At 41.9% G+C, this 19,907-nt stretch overlaps 1 protein-coding gene across 2 annotated transcripts in view; it reads left to right on the top strand.

Moving 5' to 3' along the window:
* LOC308592728 (nardilysin-like) overlaps nt 1-846 on the top strand; it is a 40,721-nt gene extending 39,875 nt beyond the window's left edge. The window contains exon 31 of one of the 2 annotated variants that reach the window (XR_014010627.1): nt 629-679. Coding sequence is in view for 1 of the 2 variants with exons in the window: in XM_081204432.1 (XP_081060558.1) it covers nt 629-823 (195 nt within the window). In the remaining variant the exon portion in view is untranslated. Of the gene's footprint in view, nt 1-628 lie in introns of both variants that reach the window. The other variant, XM_081204432.1, reaches the window with a different exon arrangement.
* The last annotated feature ends 19,061 nt before the right edge of the window (nt 847-19,907 follow it).

The raw sequence follows: 19,907 nt of genomic DNA, 5'->3' as shown, positions 1-19,907 counted from the left end.
CCATCTGAAGTGAAATCCGATACATTCATCTCCAAATTGACTTCAAGCACCCAATATTATCCAAGCAGCAACTTTCTGTTTACAGTGGTACCTCAAATTAAGTAATTCGTTCCGGAGGTCCGTTCTTAACCTGAAACTGTTATTAACCTGAAGCACCACTTTAGCTAATGGGGCCTCCTGCTGCTGCTGTGCTGCCGGAGCACAATTTCTGTTCTCATCCTGAAGCAAAGTTCTTAACTCGAGGTACTATTTCTGGGTTAGCGGAGTCTGTAACCTGAAGCGTCTGGAACCTGAAGCGTATGTAACCTGAGGTACCACTGTATAAGATAATGTGCAACGCTGCTTGCCAAAACAAACCTATGCTACCATCTCCCCTGCAAGCTTGCTGTCTGCTTACTGAATTTGTACAGCAGGAAACCATTTTGCAGTAACCCAGATGTTTGGGCCAAGTTTGTCATATGCAAAAGCGTGCATACAGTTAGTTCACGTATCATCGGTTGATAGGAAACCTGTCAGAAATGACATAATTAACATGATGTCGGGATTGTGCTTGCAGGAGACCAGACTCTGAACTTTTAGACCCCAGGTGTTTGCTGCTTTGGTAACTGCTTGGCCTTTGAATTCACAGGTGGTTGGCTATGGCAAACAGGAAGGGAACACGGATTTCTCACGCACCTACAGCGTTCAGGGGACTTTCTTTGGCAAAACAGCTGAACTAACATTCCTCCCCTCCTCTCCCCTGCTGAATCTCCCTTCTGTTATGGACATACGGGCCTTCACCTCAACGCTTAATGTTCTTCCTTACCACAAGATACTAAAATAAACCGTCATCAGCTTTAGCCTCAAGGTTGCATATGTGTCGTGCTTTCATGGTGCTGCACCTGTGGCTCTCCACATTCTGCTGAAACCAGATCATTAGCTGTGCTGGCTAAAAATGATGGAAGTCTATCAACATCTGGAAGTCCACCAACATCTGGAAGTCCACCTTTGCCATATTGTCTCTTATTTTGTCTCCACCTTGTTCAGTATGCAGAGCGTTTTGTGGGGGGAAGTGTGAAAAGGGCTCAGGTAGCAAAATGACTGGGAAATCTCTGAGAAAACTCTAAGAACAGCACAGTGCCCCCAGTATGGGCAACATCCAATGTATACACATCCAACTGATGCGCAGCCAGGCACACACACATCATGCTGAACCAGGAAGTGACTTTAAAAATATAAGGGGGGGGGGAGTCATGAAAACAGAAATCCCATGAACCTTTGCAAATACAATCCCAGGAGCCCCTGCACTGACCATTGAGGCCTGTGGAGAATTGGGAGTTTGAAAGGAGCGATTGTGGCGGAGTTTGATGTCTGGTAAGTTGAAATATACTCGATGTCGAGAGTGGATTTCATGCTCTTTATTCAGCTCATAGTGGTGAGGAGGAATGGAAGTTCCCCCAGAATGTCTGCTTTATATACATTATTTACACAATGGGCCCCACGTGATTGGCTAATTCCGGGATTCACCTGTAGACCAATCTGGTTGCGGATTCACTTCCACCTGGAGCTGGATTGGGTGGCTCCTGTGGACCAATCAGACTGCTTTATTCTGGACCCTATTGTTCTAGGACCAATCAGACTGCTGCATTCTGAATGCTATTGTTCTAGGACCGATCAGACTGCTGCCTTTTGGATTCTATTCAACTCAGTACATAACACAGTGCTGCTGGTATTTTTAAAGAGCTTTCCAAGGCTTTCCAGAGGTTTAGAAGGTGTTTGCAGATTTTTCCAATAGTGTTTCAAATGTACGCGATTTCACTTGGAACTTGCCTTGGGACTCAACCCCCATGTAAATGGGGAGTTGCCTGCATTTCCATATAGAATGCTTTGAGGACCTTCTCTGAATATATTACCTTCTTCTCGGTGGTGACCCCCTTGCTGTAGAATGCTCTTGACAAGGTTGTTTATCTACCCCTATTATCTGTTTAAACTATGAGTTCCATCCAACAATTTTCTGTCTGCTAGCACAAGGGGCCTTGCATTGGTGGAGATCTACTAACATAAGGCAGTAATCACCAACATGGTGCCCTCCAGATGATGTTTATCTGTGTGTGTCCAATCATCAGTGCTGACCAAACATCCAGGATTATACAGCCCTTTTTTATATATTTTTTAAAAAAACAAACCTCTTAGTCTACTCTTTTTTATGTAGCAGAGAATAAAAAGCCTGAACCCCGTGGTCCTATCCCTCAGCTGGAGCCCACTGGTACCTCAGGGTTTGTGATTAAAAGTAAACCGGATCATGGTTCAACTCTGGAATAGCTTTCGTTTCTGTAAATGATCATTTTCACTCAGCCACCCAGAGCAACACAATAGCCTGGAGTGTTGCAATCAGCGATCCTAAGGAAATCTGAGAAGAGATGAGAAAAGTGTGATGCAATTTCTCGTCCTCTGCTGTAAACTGTACTTGAAAAAGAACACATTTGTGCCAAGGGTTCTTGCGCTACAGGCCACGGGGAATTTGCAAATTAAAGCTCTTTCAAAGTACTTTTTCCAACTCCAGTTTCCCCAGTGTACTATTACTACTTAAGAAGGACTGATAGGATATTGCCATTCCAAGTTATTTCTCACAGAGCATAACTGAAAAGATGGCACTTAGCCTCCTAAGGTGGAAAGCAGACATATTGGCCACAATCCAAATATCAACTTTTAAGCATGCCCAAGTGTGATTTTTGTTTCAGTGAAGAAGATTTTTGCCTTCGCCTCCTGCCCTTTGAATAGCAGGCCCCTAAGAACATGCTTTTCAAAGTGCATAGAGGTCACCTCTAGATGTATTTTTGCTACAGGGATTCAAAGGCATGCCAGAAATACTGTGAAATTAAAGTGGATTAAAGCACTCTGTTGCCCTAGTGCAACAAACCCTCCTTTAAATAAATAAACTTCATGTGATGGAGCTCCACAACCTGGAACTAGCACACTTTGGGAAACCACTGCTCTACGAGAGTCAGGGTAGTGTAGTGGTTAAAGTTTTGTATTAGGACCTGGGATAAAGTAAAGGTAAAGGGAGCCCTGACCATTAGGTCCAGTCGTGACTGACTCTGGGGTTGAGGCACTCATCTCACTTTATTGGCCAAGGGAGCCGGCGTACAGCTTCCGGGTCATGTGGCCAGCATGACTAAGTCGCTTCTGGCGAACCAGAGCAGCGCACGGACACGCCGTTTACCTTCCCACCGGAGCAGTACCGTTCTACTTGCACTTTGACGTGCTTTTGTTTGTTTTTTTTTAATGATATTTATTGAAGGTTTAAAAATTACAAAAAAGACAGCAAAAAATTTAACAAGACATACATTACAATACATAAAAAGAAAAACATAAAAAACAATACAACAATACAACAAAAAGAAACAATAACACTAAAACACACATCCAGTATTCTATATCATTACCTTTCATTTACTTGTTTCATCGACCTCCTCGCACCTCCCTTTTTCGTATGCTAGTTCAATTAATTGTTTCAGCAAATTCTTTCCATCTTTCTCAATTTTTGTTCTATAATTTATCTTAACGGTCTAACCTTAATTTTTTCATTTTGGCCCATTATCAATCAGCTTTTACTTAATTCTTTATTACATTTCCGCTAAAACCATATAACTTCATTCCAGCATCCTTCTAACATTCATTAATTTTGCAATGTTTTTGTAAATATACTTTTTTTCCAATCTTCTTCCACCGACTCTTCTTCCTGGTCTTGGATTCTGCCAGTCATTTCCGCCAGTTCCATGTAGTGCATCAGCTTCATCTGCCATTCTTCCCTGGTGGGTAGATCTTGTGTCTTCCACACTTTGACGTTCTTTTGAACTGGTAGGTTGGCAGGAGCAGGGACTGAGCAACGGGAGCTCACCCCGTCGCGGGGATTCAAACCGCCGACCTTCTGATTGGCAAGTCCTAGGCTCTGTGGTTTAACCCACAGCACCACCCGCATCCCTAGGACCTGGGATACCAGGGTTTTAATCCCCACTGAGTGAGCTTGGGCCAGTCACAGCCTCACAGCCTATCTTAACACACAGGGGTGTTGTGAGGATAAAATGGGGAGGGGGAGAGACGACTATATACACCACCATGAGTCCCTTGGAGGACAGGTGGGATATAAATGCAATTAATGAATGAGAGAATGAATTAATAGCATGCTGCTAGGGGTATTTAAGTAGCAACTCTGAAGGATCTGGCAAACATAAACGCTTAAAGTAAGCTTACAAACCTATGGTGTGTGTGTGTGAGCATTTCATGGTTTCCACCATCACCTGTGTGTGTCTGTGTATTTTACACTGGTGCTTTAAGAGACATCTGTCTGAAACTTTCTCCCTGAACCTTCATTTCAATGTCAATTTAACAAAACAGCGAGAAAAACAAATATTTTGTTTTAACACAGTGCTTCTCCTTCAGCTCAGTGAGAAATAATCCCTAAAAAGGGTAAGATTTCAATTATAAGTCAGCCCGCTAATAAATCCTCCCCATCTTTGTGGCAAAGGAATTATTTGCACTAGGCTGCAACACCCTCTGCGGTCTGTGCAGGCCATTGCTTTGCTTGTAACACAAGCTAGCACATTAGCGCCACATTCCTCCAATTTCGTGAAGCATTCCACTGCAGACTTAGCACTCATTTGATCTGATTAGTTCCCTGCTCTTTCGGTTAGGCCATTTCATTGTTTTCTGAACGGTGCTAAGTCAGCCACTAAAGAAATGAACCCTTGTTTTCCTTAGCACCCTCGTATGCCTTGATCACCACGCAGAGCCTAAAATCTGCACCTCTTTCCTCTTGCGCACAAGAGAGAGCACAAGCTATGGATGGGCCCTTCGATCCATGAATCATTTGTTTCTGAGAATTCCCTTCCTTCTTAGCCTCAAAAGGTAGGATGGGAGGACTACTGAATGCTGGATATCTTCACCCCCATTGTCTCCAGAGACTGATGACTGCCAACAGGAAATAAACAGTAGAAAGTTGGTGCAGATTCCATATACAATGCTAGGTTCATGGAAGGAATCAGCATAGGGCTCAGTGAATCTTGCTTCCATCCATTCACTTTCCTAGTTGGCCCTTGGATGTTTATACCTGCTGCTGCTTGTACGTCACTCGGAATGCTTGTACGTCAGCTTGTGGGCGAGAACCAGAGAGGGGCAGCTGTAGGGTGGGTGATGGAAGGAGTGGACTGGCTTCCTATGGCAAGTAATGGCCATTGTGCAGCCAGAGAAGGAAGGAAGATCATATCCCACTTCTGCCCAAGATGGTGATTCACACCCTTGTTACATATATATGTATGTATTGGGAAATGTTGTCTTTGTCCATGGAGTTTTCATTCTTAAGGAAATCTATCCATAGCTATCCATCTATCCATTCTATCTATCCAATCTATCTATCTATCCATCCATTCTTAAGGAAATCAGCCCTGAGTGCTCACTGGAAGGACAGATCCTGAAGCTGAGGCTCCAATACTTTGTTTTTTTTTTTAATAATTTTTTATTGCGTTTCTTTTCATAGGTTAACAAATTTGTTTACATGGCAACATGCAAGAAACATTTTTTATATATATATATATGAAGAAAAATAAAAAAAGAAGAAATATTAAGAAACTTTCCTTAGCGTCCTTCAATAGTTCACTTTTGGACCTCCTCACATCCTCTCAGCATTGCATTCATTGTTCTAGCCAGTTCAGCAATTTGTTATCTTGTTTCCCATCTTATTATACCTTTAAATATATTATGTTACCAATTTCAAAAATTTGTAATTTGGTTTTAACACTCTTAATAAACATAATATTTTGTTTCAAATATGTCTCGTTTTTTTTCCATCAATGCTTACTTTATCATTTGCTTAAAATAAATTGCAGAAGCATAACGTTTCTTAATCGTGCGCTATCTTAACATTCAAACAACTTGTAATGTTTTTGCAAATAGTCCTTAAATTTTTTCCAGTCCTCCTCCATTGTTTCTTCACTCAGATCTCGGATTCTGCCAGTCATTTCTGCCAACTCCATGTAGTCCATCAACTGCGTCTGCCAGTCCTCCAGTGTGGGTAAATCTGGTGTTTTCCAGAACTTAGCGATGAGAATCCTAGCTGCTGTGGTTGCATACATAAACAAAGTTCTGTCCTTCTTTGGCACCTTCCGGTCCACCATGCCCAGGAGAAAGGCCTCTGGTTTCTTAGAAAAGGTATATCTAAATACCTTTTTCAACTCATTATGTATCATTTCCCAAAAGGCCTTTACCTTCGGGCAGGTCCACCAGAGGTGAAAGAATGTCCCTTCTGCCTCCTTACATTTCCAACACTTATTATCAGAAAGATGATATATTTTAGCCAACTTGACTGGGGTCATGTACCACCGGTATACCATTTTCATAATGTTCTCTTTCAAGGCACTACATGCCGTGAATTTCATACCGGTGTTCCATAACCTTTCCCAGTCCTCAGACATAATGTTGTGTCCTACATCCTGTGCCCATTTTATCATAGCAGATTTAACTGTCTCATCCTGTGTGTTCCATTTAAGCAGCAAGTCATACATCCTCGAAAGTACCTTAGTCTTTGGTTCTAGTAACTCCGTCTCCAGTTTCGATTTCTCCAACTGGAAACCCACTTTTTTATCTATTTTGAATACCTCTTGAATTTGAGCATAATGCAACCAATCTCGCACCTTACCTTTTAGTTTGTCCTGGCTTTGGAGCTTCCAATTATCTCCAACTCTTTCAATCAATTCCCAATATTTTGGCCAGTAGGCCTCCATATTGGGCCTTTTTTTAGAAATCTTGGCTTCCACAGGTGATAACCACCTCGGGGTCTTACTTTCTAATAGGTCCTTGTACTTCATCCAGACGGCAAAAATTGATTTTCTGACAATATGGTTTTTAAACAATTTATGAATCTTCGCCTTGTCGTACCACAAATATGCATGCCAACCATACACATTATCAAACCCTTCCAGATCTAGGACATCGGTGTTTTCCAACAGAAACCAATCCTTCAACCAGCAGAAGGCTGCAGCTTCGTAATACAACCTTAAATCCGGCAGGGCAAACCCCCCTCTAACTTTTGAGTCAGTTAGTATTTTAAATTTTATTCGGGGCTTTTTGCCCTGCCAGACAAACTTAGAAATATCCTTCTGCCATTTTCCAAAGCATTCCATTCTGTCCACGACCTGAAGGGTTTGAAATAAGAATAACATTTTTGGCAAAACACACATCTTTATAGCTGCGATTCGGCCTGACAAGGTAAGTTTCAATCTTGACCATATATCCAAGTCTTTTTTAATTTCCAACCAACATTTTTCATAGTTATCTTTGAAAAGATTTAAATTTTTAGTGGACAAGGATACTCCCAGGTATTTCACTTTTTTAACCACACTTAACTCTGTCTCTTTCTGATACCCCTCTATCTCTGTAGGTGTCAGATTTTTAACCAAAACCTTAGTTTTTTGTTTGTTTAACTTAAATCCCGCCACCCGACCAAACTCCAGGATAAGTTCCAAAACTCTTTTTGTGCTAGATTCTGGCTCCTGTAATGTCAAGACTAAGTCATCTGCGAAAGCTTTCAGTTTGTATTGTTTCGCTCCGACCACTATACCTTGCACCAACTGGTCCTCCCTAATCATATTCAGCAATACCTCCAGAACAGAAATAAATAGCAGAGGGGATAGAGGGCACCCCTGTCGTGTCCCTTTTTCAATTTGAAGTTCCTCCGATACCACATTGTTCACTATCAGTTTAGCTTTTTGTTCTGAATAAATTGCTTCTAATCCATTTTCAAACCCCCGTCCCACTCCCATCCCTTTCAAGTTCTTCTTCATAAACATCCAAGAAATGTTGTCAAAAGCTTTCTCCGCATCAATAAAAATTAAAGCAGCCCTTGTGTTTCTAATTCGCAACAGCTCCAATATATCAATAATGTTCCTGGTATTGTCCGACATGTGTCTACCAGGGAGAAAGCCTGCTTGGTCCTTGTGAATTACTTCATTTAATACATTTTTAAGTCTACTTGCTAAAATGTCTGCAAAAATTTTGTAATCCACATTCAGGAGTGAGATGGGACGGTAGTTCTTAAGCTGAGTCTTTTCCCTTTCTGACTTGGGAATCAATGTGATAAATGTGAAGCTGAGGCTCCAATACTTTGGCCACCTCATGAGAAGAGAAGACTCCCTGGAAAAGCCCGTGATGTTGGGAAAGATGGAGGGCACAAGGAGAAGGGGACGACAGAGGACAAGATGGCTGGACAGTGTTCTCAAAGCTACCGGCATGAGTTTGACCAAACTGCGGGAGGCAGTGGAAGACAGAAGTGCCTGGCATGCTCTGGTCCATGGGGTCATGAAGAGTTGGTCATGACTAAACAACAAATTGGGAAATGTTGCTTATCATAATGGTAGCTGTGTATAACTGATGCTTATGCCATTCTAAATGCTCTCCACCCATTGTGATTTTTCACATATATTTTTAAAAAAAGAAAACAGAGCGAGAAATTTCACATGAAGAATGAGCCAACATCTTTTTATGTTTATATCCATGTCAATTTTATTGATCAACTTGCAGAAATACAGGTCAAATCCACATCTTACATTTAAAGCACTTGGCTTCCCCCAAACTATAGTTTAGCCTTCACACAGCTGCAGTTCCCAGTACCTTTAATAGAGTGAAATTCCTTGGGGGAAGCTGTGAACATGCTTTATCATCACCACCACAGTTAAAACAATGCTCAAGGTGGCTTACAATATGAAAAGATTTACATAGTTATAAACATAGCAAAGTAGTCATAAAAATAAACAAAACACATCAAAAACTTCATAACCAAACTGAACAATTTCCACATAAAAATAAAGATACAAAAAATTAATATCAATAACAGCAAAAAAAACCGACAAAACTTTCCCCAAAATACACAAGTCCTTGCTGGGCAGCAGCAGTTCTTACGAGGCCAGTCAGGTCCCGCCCTAGGCCAGGTAGAGAGAGGCAGGAATAGGACCCACAGGCACTCACAGCAGGGGAGTCCTCCTGGGCAGCAACAGCAGCAGTTCTTATGAAATGCATGGTGAGGATGTGGCCATAGCCATTGCGTACAAACCCCATGGAAATGGATATGCTAGGGAGCAAAGGCACAAAACAACTCACTCTGTGATCTACTTTGCTGGAGGTCTGGAGCCAGTGTGGTGTAATGGTTAAGAGTGATAGACTTGTAATCTGGGGAACCGGGTTCGTGTCTCCGCTCCTCCACATGCAGCTGCTGGGTGACCTTGGGCCAGTTACACTTCTCTGAAGTCTCTCAGCCCCACTCACCTCACAGAGTGTTTGTTGTGGGGGAGGAAGGGAAAGGAGAATGTTAGCCGCTTTGAGACTCCTTCGGGTAGTGATAAAGTGGGATATCAAATCCAAACTCTTCTTCTTAAGAAAAGGCTGCTAGCGAAAGCCTATGTGGAACCTGAGTATTTGCATTCTTTTCTTTCACCTATACTCCAATGTTCGATAAGAGGTTTTACAACCTCTATTTTGACCATGACCTAGAAAACAGGTGTTGACCAGACTCACCCATATTCCTACCACAGTTTCCCCCCCCACACACACACACAAATACACAAACCTCAATCTATGTACTTGTTGGATGCCTAACACTCATGCCGCTTCTCAGAACATTAAATCAATCTTGCCTGTGGTTTATTAAATTCATTGGTCATTTGCTGTCACTCTCTTGGCAAGGCTGATAATGGCATGCAAATTTGCTTTGCTTCTTTCCTACTATATTGGTCTACTGGAAGTACAGCTGTGTGTCTGCCCACTTCTGTTATTAGTTACTTACAAAAGTCCCCTGGTGACTGAACCTCGCCTCACAAATTCATCCAGTCTGTGAATACTGCTTGAGTGATGATGTATGGCAGGCATAGGCAACCTTCGGCCCTCCAGATGTTTTGGCCTACAACTCCCATGAGCCCTAGCTAACAGGACCAGTGGTCAGGGATTATGGGAATTGTAGTCCAAAACATCTGGAGGGCCAGCTTACAACATGACAAGATTTACATAATTACAAAAGTCATAAACAATAAATAAACCACATCAAAAAAATATACAACCAAATGGAAAACAATTTCCACATAAATCAAAATCTAGAACTACAGCATTAATATCACAGTTTAAAATGACATAGATAAAAAATAACAGCAATTTAAAAAACCAAAACCAAAAATGGAGCCCTCTCTGCCCAGCAGCAGCAGCGGCAGCAGTCCTTTATGGAGCCCGTCAGGCCCCGCCCTAGGCCAGGTGGTGAGTGGCAGGACTGGGGCCCTCAGGCATTGAGCAGGGGAGTCCTCTGTACAAGTGACACACAGTGGGGTCCATCTCAAAAACAGGGGTGCAAGGATTGCAGGGATAGTTCACTGTGATACATACAAATGTACATGCATATCCCCAATCTGACACACTGGGCCATGTCTGCAGTAAGATACAGACATGAAAGCCAGCATCCAACACAAGGCCGGCCTACTCGTGAGGCAAGCTGAGGCAACTACCTCAGGTGTCAGGATTCACAGGGGCAGCAGATCCCAATGTCCATCTTTCTCCAAACCCCACCCACCATCCCTGATGTAGATCTTCCCTCACCCTTTCATCCTTAGTGGGGAGAGGGGCTTCATTTTGGGGTCCACCTCAGGTGCCAAAATGTCTTGGGTCAGCTCTGATCCAACCACATTAAAAGTCTTCCTAAAATGGATAGAGTTATGAACTTAACCTTAAGGTTAAGGATGCTTTCTGAATAACACCTTACAGGCACAGGTGCCTTCTGAAGATATGCCAAAATCAGGAAACATCTCACAATATAATGTCACTGTTAGTTGAAGTGGCATCGATCCTGCTGCAGCAATATCTACATTTCCACATGGCTAATTACAATGAACAGAGGTGATGCTAGAAGATCCTGCAAAAGCTACATCAGTTTGTGGCTCATCAAAAGGTACCTCTCATAAACCCACCTGGTAATTCCTATAAGGGCCATTGGGGCCTACTCCCTCTGGGCCGGGAGCAAAGCCTGAGCAACAATGACAACAGCAGTGGTGAGCTTCAGAGTTTGGGGGGCTTCCCACAGCTGCAACCTCTCTCTTGCACATTATTTAGGATTGCCTGGCCAGAATTAAGATTGCTGGAAGAAATATCAACAACCTCAGAAATGCAGATGACACAACTTTGATGGCAGAAAGTGAGGAGGAATTAAAGAACCTTTTAATGAGGGTGAAAGAGGAGAGTGAAAAATATGGTCTGAAGCGCAACATCAAGAAAACGAAGATCATGGCCACTGGTCCCATCACCTCCCGGCAAATAGAAGGGGAAGAAATGGAAGCAGTGAGAGATTTTACTTTCTTGGGCTCCATGATCACTGCAGATGGTGACAGCAGTCACGAAATTAAAAGACACCTGCTTCTTGAGAGAAAAGCGATGACAAACCTAGACAGCATCTTAAAAAGCAGAGACATCACCTTGCCAACAAAGGTCCGTATAGTTAAAGCTATGGTTTTCCCAGTAGTGATGTATGGAAGTGAGAGCTGGACCATAAAGGAGGCTGATCGCCGAAGAATTGATGCTTTTGAATTATGGTGCTGGAGGAGACTCTTGAGAGTCCCGTGGACTGCAAGAAGATCCAACCTATCCATTCTGGAGGAAATCAGCCCTGAGTGCTCACTGGAAGGACAGATCGTGAAGCTGAGGCTCCAATACTTTGGCCACCTCATGAGAAGAGAAGACTCCCAGGAAAAGCCCGTGATGTTGGGAAAGATTGAAAGCACAAGGGGAAGGGGACAACAGAGGATGAGATGGTTGGACAGTGTTCTTGAAGCTACCAGCATGAGTTTGACCAAACTGCGGGAGGCAGTGGAAGACAGGAGTGCCTGGCGTGCTCTGGTCCATGGGGTCATGAAGAGTTGAACACGACTAAACGACTAAACAACAACAAGCTGTCAAGTGTGGAGCTGCATTTCACCATTGACCCACAGATCTTAAGATCTGCTACCAGGCCAGGTTTGAAGTTCTTTTATTAATTCACAAAGCTCTAAATTACTTGGGCCAAAGTACTTCAAGGACCTCCTGATTCTTTATTCCTTGAACGCCAAAGTTTTCTGATGGGGCATATGCCCCTGGTTGGCCTTCACCAAGCCTTCAGTGTGATGGGCTCTGCCCTGTGGAACTCCTTGCCAATGAAGGTTCAGCAGGAATCGTCCCTGCTTGCTTTTAGACATCTTCTAAAAATTGTATTGTTCAGACAGGCCTTTCAGATCTGAGATCCAGTGCCAACCAGTTCTTACTGATGTGTTTGACATTTATATTGTTTTTTATTGTAATCTTGTGTTTTTAGTGTGCATACCACCTTGTAATATTTTAGAGGAAAGGATGGTTTATAAATATTTAAACCAAATAAATTAAATTAAACATCTGGATAAAGCAATGCAAAGAACCATAATTACTGGCTTGCTGGGTCGGACTAAAAGTCCATCTAGCCTTTTTCTCCAAAACAGCTACTCCAGAGCCTTTAGGATGTTGAAATATAACTTAAGATGGAGGTCCCCTGTTTTTTTTCCCCAGCACATGGCTCTGATTATGAAGGCTGGGTTTTTAGCAGCCAAGACCTTTCCCAGGCCCACCTAACCTTTTAAAAGCCATATCGTGGCAATGAGTTTCATGAGTACTGTATGCTTCATCCTATTTGTGTTTATGGTATACAAGCTGATCTGCTTTGGGCTCATCTCACCTTGGAGGTTTTGGTATGTGAACACCATATGTTCCTAGTCATACCTTTCTAGAAGTCTCTCTTCTTTGGAGGTATGGTGTTTAAGTCTGGCTTATCCTACCCCAGCCTCAAAAAAAGCAGTTATTAACAATTCAAATGTAATTTTAGTTATCATACATCTGGAATGGATCAAAGTGGCTGCAGTTAGAAGAATGCAAGCAATCAAACCCAGATGTTTCAATACGGCAGTGTCTTGCAGACTCACTGGATCTCAATGGGTAACAAATGAAAGATAAATGTTTTAACATTAAAGGGCTAAGTGGGTTTAAATTTAGGTGGCTTGAAGGTGGCAGAGATGGTGAATGACTTTATATCCAGAAAGGTGTGAGGTCTTAAGGAATTCTAAGGCTCCAATCAAAGCCTGCTTATTTAAAAATAATCAGAATCTTAACCTACAAAGTCAGCACATTTAGGAAGCTTTTGTGGTAGGACAGCAGAAATTCTTGTATAGAATCTCTGTTCTTTTAATTTTATTTATTTCTTATTTAATTAGCAGAGAACAATAAATTCCTCCTCTTCCAATGATCTCAAAGCAATGGATGTGTAGGGATCCCTGCACTTCCCAATTTTATCCTCACATTAACCCTGTTCAGTGAATTATCTGAGAGCTTCCAATTGACTCAATGCCATCCAATCTGCTCCACGGCCAACTGGGGATTGGAAGCCAACATTGCACCCTCCATGTCAGGAGCATGCAGAGTTCAGACTTATGGGGTCAAATTTATATTTTTCCTACAACATCAAGCTCTACCAACCAATCAATAAAGTGGGTGCCTCTGAGCGCATTCTGAGCCTAGGAATTCATTTTTCAGCAAAAGAACTGATTTGAACACCATTATTTTGCACAAACCTCCACTCCTTATTAGTTTGCTTTATTTCAGATGCCTAATTTAGGTGGTAAAGTCATTTTGTTGTCACTGTTAAGCGGTTAGGAGTTGGCAATTATTGCCAGTCTACTACAAATCACTACCAGTTGATCTGATCTCCCATCTGCCCAGCCCTGCACTACATCACATTTGGAAGGGTGTTTTAGTACTCAAGGGAAATAATCCTTCAATGTTTCTTGGGGGGCGGGGTTGGGTTTTTTACATTCCGTATCATGGTCTCATTTGGATCAGAAAGATAGCAGTCTTTGCGGAAGGTTTACATCTAATCCATCCAATCCTTCCCATACTTTTGTGGAACACCCTTTTCTTCTGCTTTGATGTGGATGGCAGGTGCGAATTCACAAAGACAACAACCCAATTCACTCAGTCACCCATCCAATTACTCTTCTCTTATTTACAAGTAGCTTTTCCCAACATCATACCATGCAGTCCTGACCACCCACACAACCAGCTTTTTAGTTGGACGCGGAGTGTAAATTCTGGGACCTGGAAAGTTTCTGCTTTTGTTAGTTGCTGGTTAGGGCAGCTAAAATGTTAAAGCACATCTTTGCTAACATGTCTTGGCTTTAGATTTTTCCGCCACTGCATCACTGGCACCACCAGCAGCACTGAAGTGGTCCACTAGTAGGAATGACCACCAATCAAATGTGTGGCAAACAAGGGGTGGTGTTGGGAATCCCCATCTCTACCAGAAAGTGGCTACTGACTAGCTAGATGCCCTCATGCCCACCTCCATCCCAGCACACCTGTGCAGGGAGCAGCCGGCCAGTTAGCAACCACCAGTAACCACCTCCCAGCAGTCTTTGGAAAGAATCAGTTGAAGACCAACATTACACTTCTGGTTCACCAGGAAGGTACTGGATGAGCTAAGCCAAGGATTGGAACCAGCACTGACCTGGATATGAAGACTTCTTCAGGTCCATGAATAACCCTCACTCCCTAATAATAATATGAAAAAAGACCACCAAATGCTTCAGGTTCACTGCAACACCTAAACGCTTATGATGCTGTGAAAGCAAGAGGTTGATGGTGTTTTGTGGGGATGGCAAGCCAAAATATATCATATTAATGCAACAAGCAGCTAAACGTATAAGTATGTCAATTTAGGGGGGATATGACAACTTTGGTCTTCTGATTCAGGGGTTCACATGGAATTGGCAACCCCAAGGGTCCTATTAAACTTACTTTAAAATATCTAATAAAACTTCCAAAGTAGGGCTGCGGGGGGGGGGGGGAGCGTCATGACAAATGTAAGATCAAATGTTATCTGCTATCTGATTTGGACCAGAACACACAGAGGATAAATTTCAAATTAGATTATAAACTTGATCCGCATTGCAGGAAATTTGAAACCAGCATATTATAAAGCAAGCAAATCAATCATGGCAACACAAATAAAACAGAAATGCCCTGAACAAAGCTTGTGTCCACAAGCATTATTAATATGTATATACATATATAAATACTTTTTTAAAAAAAACACCTATACTAATGATCTAACACAAACTGACAAACCAAGATAACGGAGAGATATGCTTTTTTTAAAAAAATAAAATGCAGGGTAACCTCACTTTGTTGTTTTAAACCTCTTGGAATGGCAAGTGATTTTATATGACTGACGATGTGATGTTTTAGGCATGAGAAATCTTGTATGGGATAGGAATCAGAGCTGAAGGCTTGAATTTCCTTTTTAAGGATAGAGTTACACTTTCTGTGCCAAAGCACTATATTTAAAAAGCATGGGGTAGGATATCAGAATTTCTTCTCATTGCATAACTCTGCAGCAAGCAACACAACCAGCAGAGCTTAAACCCCAAAGCCCCCAATGCATAGACCAATAGATGCCCCTACTTTGTAAGAAGCTGATTGTAAAAAAGAATGAATAAATCCTTTTGAGGGGTTCACTCCTTTCAGGAATAATAAAGAAATCAAATGAGCTGAACAAGTTCATGGGAAGAGCAATGAAGAGCCTGTTTTGACCTTTCTTCTACCTTTTGGCCTCTGTGAATGTGTCCTTCCAAATTCTGTTTATCTCATTCACAAGGCCTTATGAGTCATTGTCTTGTGCTTGACTTAAACCAGAGTCTTGGGTTAAAATCCCCAATCAACCATCAAGCTTGCTCGGAGGTATTTGGCCAGTCTCTCTCTCCTCTTAACCTACACTGTAGATTGTTGCGGGGATAAAATGGCAGAAGAAAATATGTACCCCGTCATAAGCTCCTTGGAAGAAGCGTAGGATCAAAATATAATAGCAAAATGGTGTAGTGGTTAAGAGCGGTAGTCTCGTAATCTGGGGAACCGGGTTCGCGTCTCCGCTCCTCCACATGCAGCTGCTGGGTGACCTTGGGCCAGTCACACTTCTTTGAAGTCTCTCAGCCCCACTCACCTCACAGAGTGTTTGTTGTGGGGGAGGAAGGGAAAGGAAAATGTTAGCCGCTTTGAGACTCCTGAAGGGGAGTGAAAGGCGGGATATCAAATCCAAACTCTTCTTCTTCTTCAAAATAGTAATATTTTTGTATTGTAACAAAAGTTGGGTAGCAGTAGCAAGATTCCAGGGGGTTCCAGGGGCTTACCCAGGGTCTATACTCCTTTGGAGAATTGAATACATGGCAGAAACGTCATAGCTTTAAGGAAATGACGCATAATGAATTGGGGGGGGGATGTTTAAAAGTACTCCCCCCCCCCGCCCCCAAACCAGAGTCCTTTCTGTTGGGGATAATTCAGACTGAAATTCCCAGGTGTCAAAAAAGGATATTTATGTAATTCACTACTGCGGCCTGTGTTTTGTTAGCCCCAAAATGGAAAACAAAAAGAAGAATGACAACTTAAGTTTACAGAATATGTGCAGCTTGCAGACTTAATGTATAGAATAAGAGAACAAGAAGAACAGACATTTAGAGAAGATTGGAAAACGTTTATTGATTATATGGGAAATAACTATGTACAGCTGAAAACGCTGGCAGCATTAAGATAAATTCAACAGTGTAAATAAGTTTTGATGGGTGTAATAATAGAATACTGAATGGTATAGTTTTTGTAAAATATGCAGGGATTTATGATATGTAAAATGAACCATGGAAAGAGAAGAGGTCATTGATATTTTAAGGATGTAAAAATGAGTACTGTAAAATGTAAAACAGAAAATTTAATTTAAAAAAATTGTTTGTGTGTGTGTGTGGAATATGATTTATTCACATATTTACCCTTCAGTCTGCATGGAGGAACCCCATCTCAAGAAGGACCTCTTCCGCACAGCAGTGCACTCAACGGCATCTCTCTGAGCCTGCCTGCAGCTAGACTGCCGAAAATGGATCTGTCTTTGTTCTCATCCTTGTTCTCCCCAGCGTACCTCACTAGAAAGACTCTTCTCCTTTCACCTCACAAACATGCACCATCTAGGCCACCTCCGTCTGCCCAGGCCCAAGATTCCTCTTAGATGGGCCATCTACACCTTTGTCATGTTAACACCTTAGTCCTAGGTGAAGCCCTGGCCTGGAAAAGATGCTTAGCTTGCATTTTCCCACTGGCCTGCAATTCTCCCTTCAATGCCCCAAATAATCATAATCCTACCATTTATTAGTTTCAACTACAGTGGCACCTTGGGTTAAGTACTTAATTCGTTCCAGAGGTCTGTTCTTAACCTGAAACTGTTCTTAACCTGAAGCACCACTTTAGCTAATGGGGCCTCCTGCTGCCGCTGCGCCACCAGAGCATGATTTCTGTTCTCATCCTGAAGCAAAGTTCTTAACCCAAGGTACTATTTCTGGGTTAGCAAAGTCTGTAACCTGAAGTGTATGTAACCTGAAGCGTATGTAACCCGAGGTACCACTGTATAGTAATATTAAGCAATTCATACATTCTTCTTGTTTCCACAGGCTTAGGTTGTTGCTGCTGTTTTAAATAGTCTGCTGTTCTCAGCTGGCTTCCTGATTATTCATGATTTTGCTAAAGCTTTCACGTTATGATTTTATTATGGTTTTAATTAAATTATTTTATTAGTGTTCTTTGCCTTATCCCAGCTAGTTTTGGGGGCAGCGGTGGAAACAGGTTTATATAGGGCTGGGCCAAAATACCCTGCCACTAATTATACAGTTCCATTTATAAGCTGTGAAACTGGATGACTCAAATAAAGCAAGTCAGCAACCACATGTCTAGATAGGCTTCCCTAAACAAAACTGTTTTAAGCAGGCAGCACAATTTTTTGTCCATTAATACATAGGTATTTTTATAGTTATTTGCTTTGTTGTATGCATCTATTAGGGGACGCGGGTGGCGCTGTGGGTTAAACCACAGAGCCTAGGGTTTGCCAATCAGAAGATCGTAGTTCGAATCCCTGCAACGGGGTGAGCTCCCATTGTTCGGTCCCTGCTCCTGCCCACCCAGCAGTTTGAAAGCACGTCAAAGTGCAAGTAGATAAATAGGTACTGCTCCAGCGGGAAGGTAAACGGCGTTTCCGTGCGCTGCTCTGGTTCGCTAGAAGTGGCTTAGTCATGCTGCCCACATGACCTGGAAGCTGTCTGCGGACAAATGTCGGCTCCCTTGGCCTATAGAGCGAGATGAGCGTGCAACCCCAGAGTCGTCCGCGACTGGACCTAACGGTCGGGGTACCTTTACCTTTACCTATGTATCTATTTAGGAAACCTGGAGCATCTATGCATATAACATAGGCATATCTTAATGTCTGTAAGAATGCATATGATATGCAAGAGATGTTTGCATTTTTGTGTAGCTGGTAAAATAATAACTGTCTTCGCATCAAGATCAAGGAGAAAGATGAGAATGGGGGGGGGGGGGAATCTGAGGACATCCCTGCTGCAGGTTCACCGACTCACCAATTTCAACCTTCTGCACAAACAAAGCTCCCCATTCGAAACATGTGCAGAACCTAAATCAATTTTAGCAACTGTGGGAGCTCTTTACCGTCTACTGTGCTTGAATGGGCATACACAACATTGGAATCTGTGTTGGGTTATTTGACCCTGCTTGTTATTACACACACACACACACACACACACACACACACACATCACAGAGCACTAGATTTAAACAGCATCTGTCGAATAAAGTAGCCAAAGTTTTCAAAGGAAACATGCTTGGACCGCCCCCTCACTCCCACCCACATAACCATGTTCTACTCCAAAGGCACCTAGTTTTTTCCTCTTCCTTAAAAAATGCCATAAATTTTGCCCTTCGAAAGATAAAGCTTTGCTTCAAACAATGTTAATGGTCCGTGAGTAACATTCAGTCAAAATACAGCTGGAGACATACCCAGTTCCTCATGGGAAAGTGAATTAACCCATGGTTTAAGGTAAATATGTTTGATATTTCCAAAGACAAAACATAAAAGGGAAAAATAATAAACGACCCCCCAAAGCACATTGGAATCTTGAGGAAGGGACCCCAATCCCCCCTTTTTTTAGTTCCTTATTTTTAAAAATATGTCTATGCCACCTTTCAGAGCAAATCTACCCCCACCCTGTACACTTTACATTTAAAATAACAAACTAACTTTCAATTCTATATCACGTTCCAATAAAGTACAGTTATTTTAAAAAGAAGTTTAAAATATTTCACAATCCAGGAACTCATATAATACCAGCTGACACCATTTTTAAGTTGTTTAGTTTTTAGAGAAAACATATTTTTTTAAAAAGCAGCAATACAAATCATTACAATTCAGAAACTCAGCTCAGCTTCTCAGCTAAAAGCAGCTGGAAATATAAATGAGTTTCAAAGCTAGTAGTAATGGAGCCAAATATATTTCCCTTTGGAAGGAGTTCCACAGATATGCTCAACAATGAATACAATGGCCAGCTAGAGCAGAACATTTTCTCATTGGTTGACAGCTGATTACTTTACCCATGAAGTTATTCTGATGTAAAAAACTCACTTCCAGCCCTATCTTTCAAAGGGGTAAAACAAAAGTTGGTTTCTGTTGAAAGAAAAGTAGTTAACCTGAGTAAAATCAGTGGCTCTAAGATGAACAAATTGTCCCCACTTCCTTTATTTTATTGTTTTCTGGGCTCACTTGGACCTATTTTCCAATACTGAGTACCAGCTTAACTAAGAAAAATTCTAAATTCCAAAACTGAAGTAGGAACTGTTTACTGGAGCTTTCCATTAATTTGTGTATTTCTCCCCATTATTTTCATGTCACATATGTGCACACTTATAAAAGGCTGGCACAAAACAAAACATGTTTCATCTTATCATTGTACAATTGAATTAATATTCTTTTC

This window comes from Podarcis bocagei (assembly GCF_964188305.1).
Source record: "Podarcis bocagei genome assembly, chromosome: 8".
In the NCBI taxonomy this organism is placed as follows: domain Eukaryota; kingdom Metazoa; phylum Chordata; class Lepidosauria; order Squamata; family Lacertidae; genus Podarcis; species Podarcis bocagei.
The sequence above is the reverse complement of the archived record's forward strand: the minus strand, read 5'-3'. Positions and strand labels throughout refer to the sequence as shown.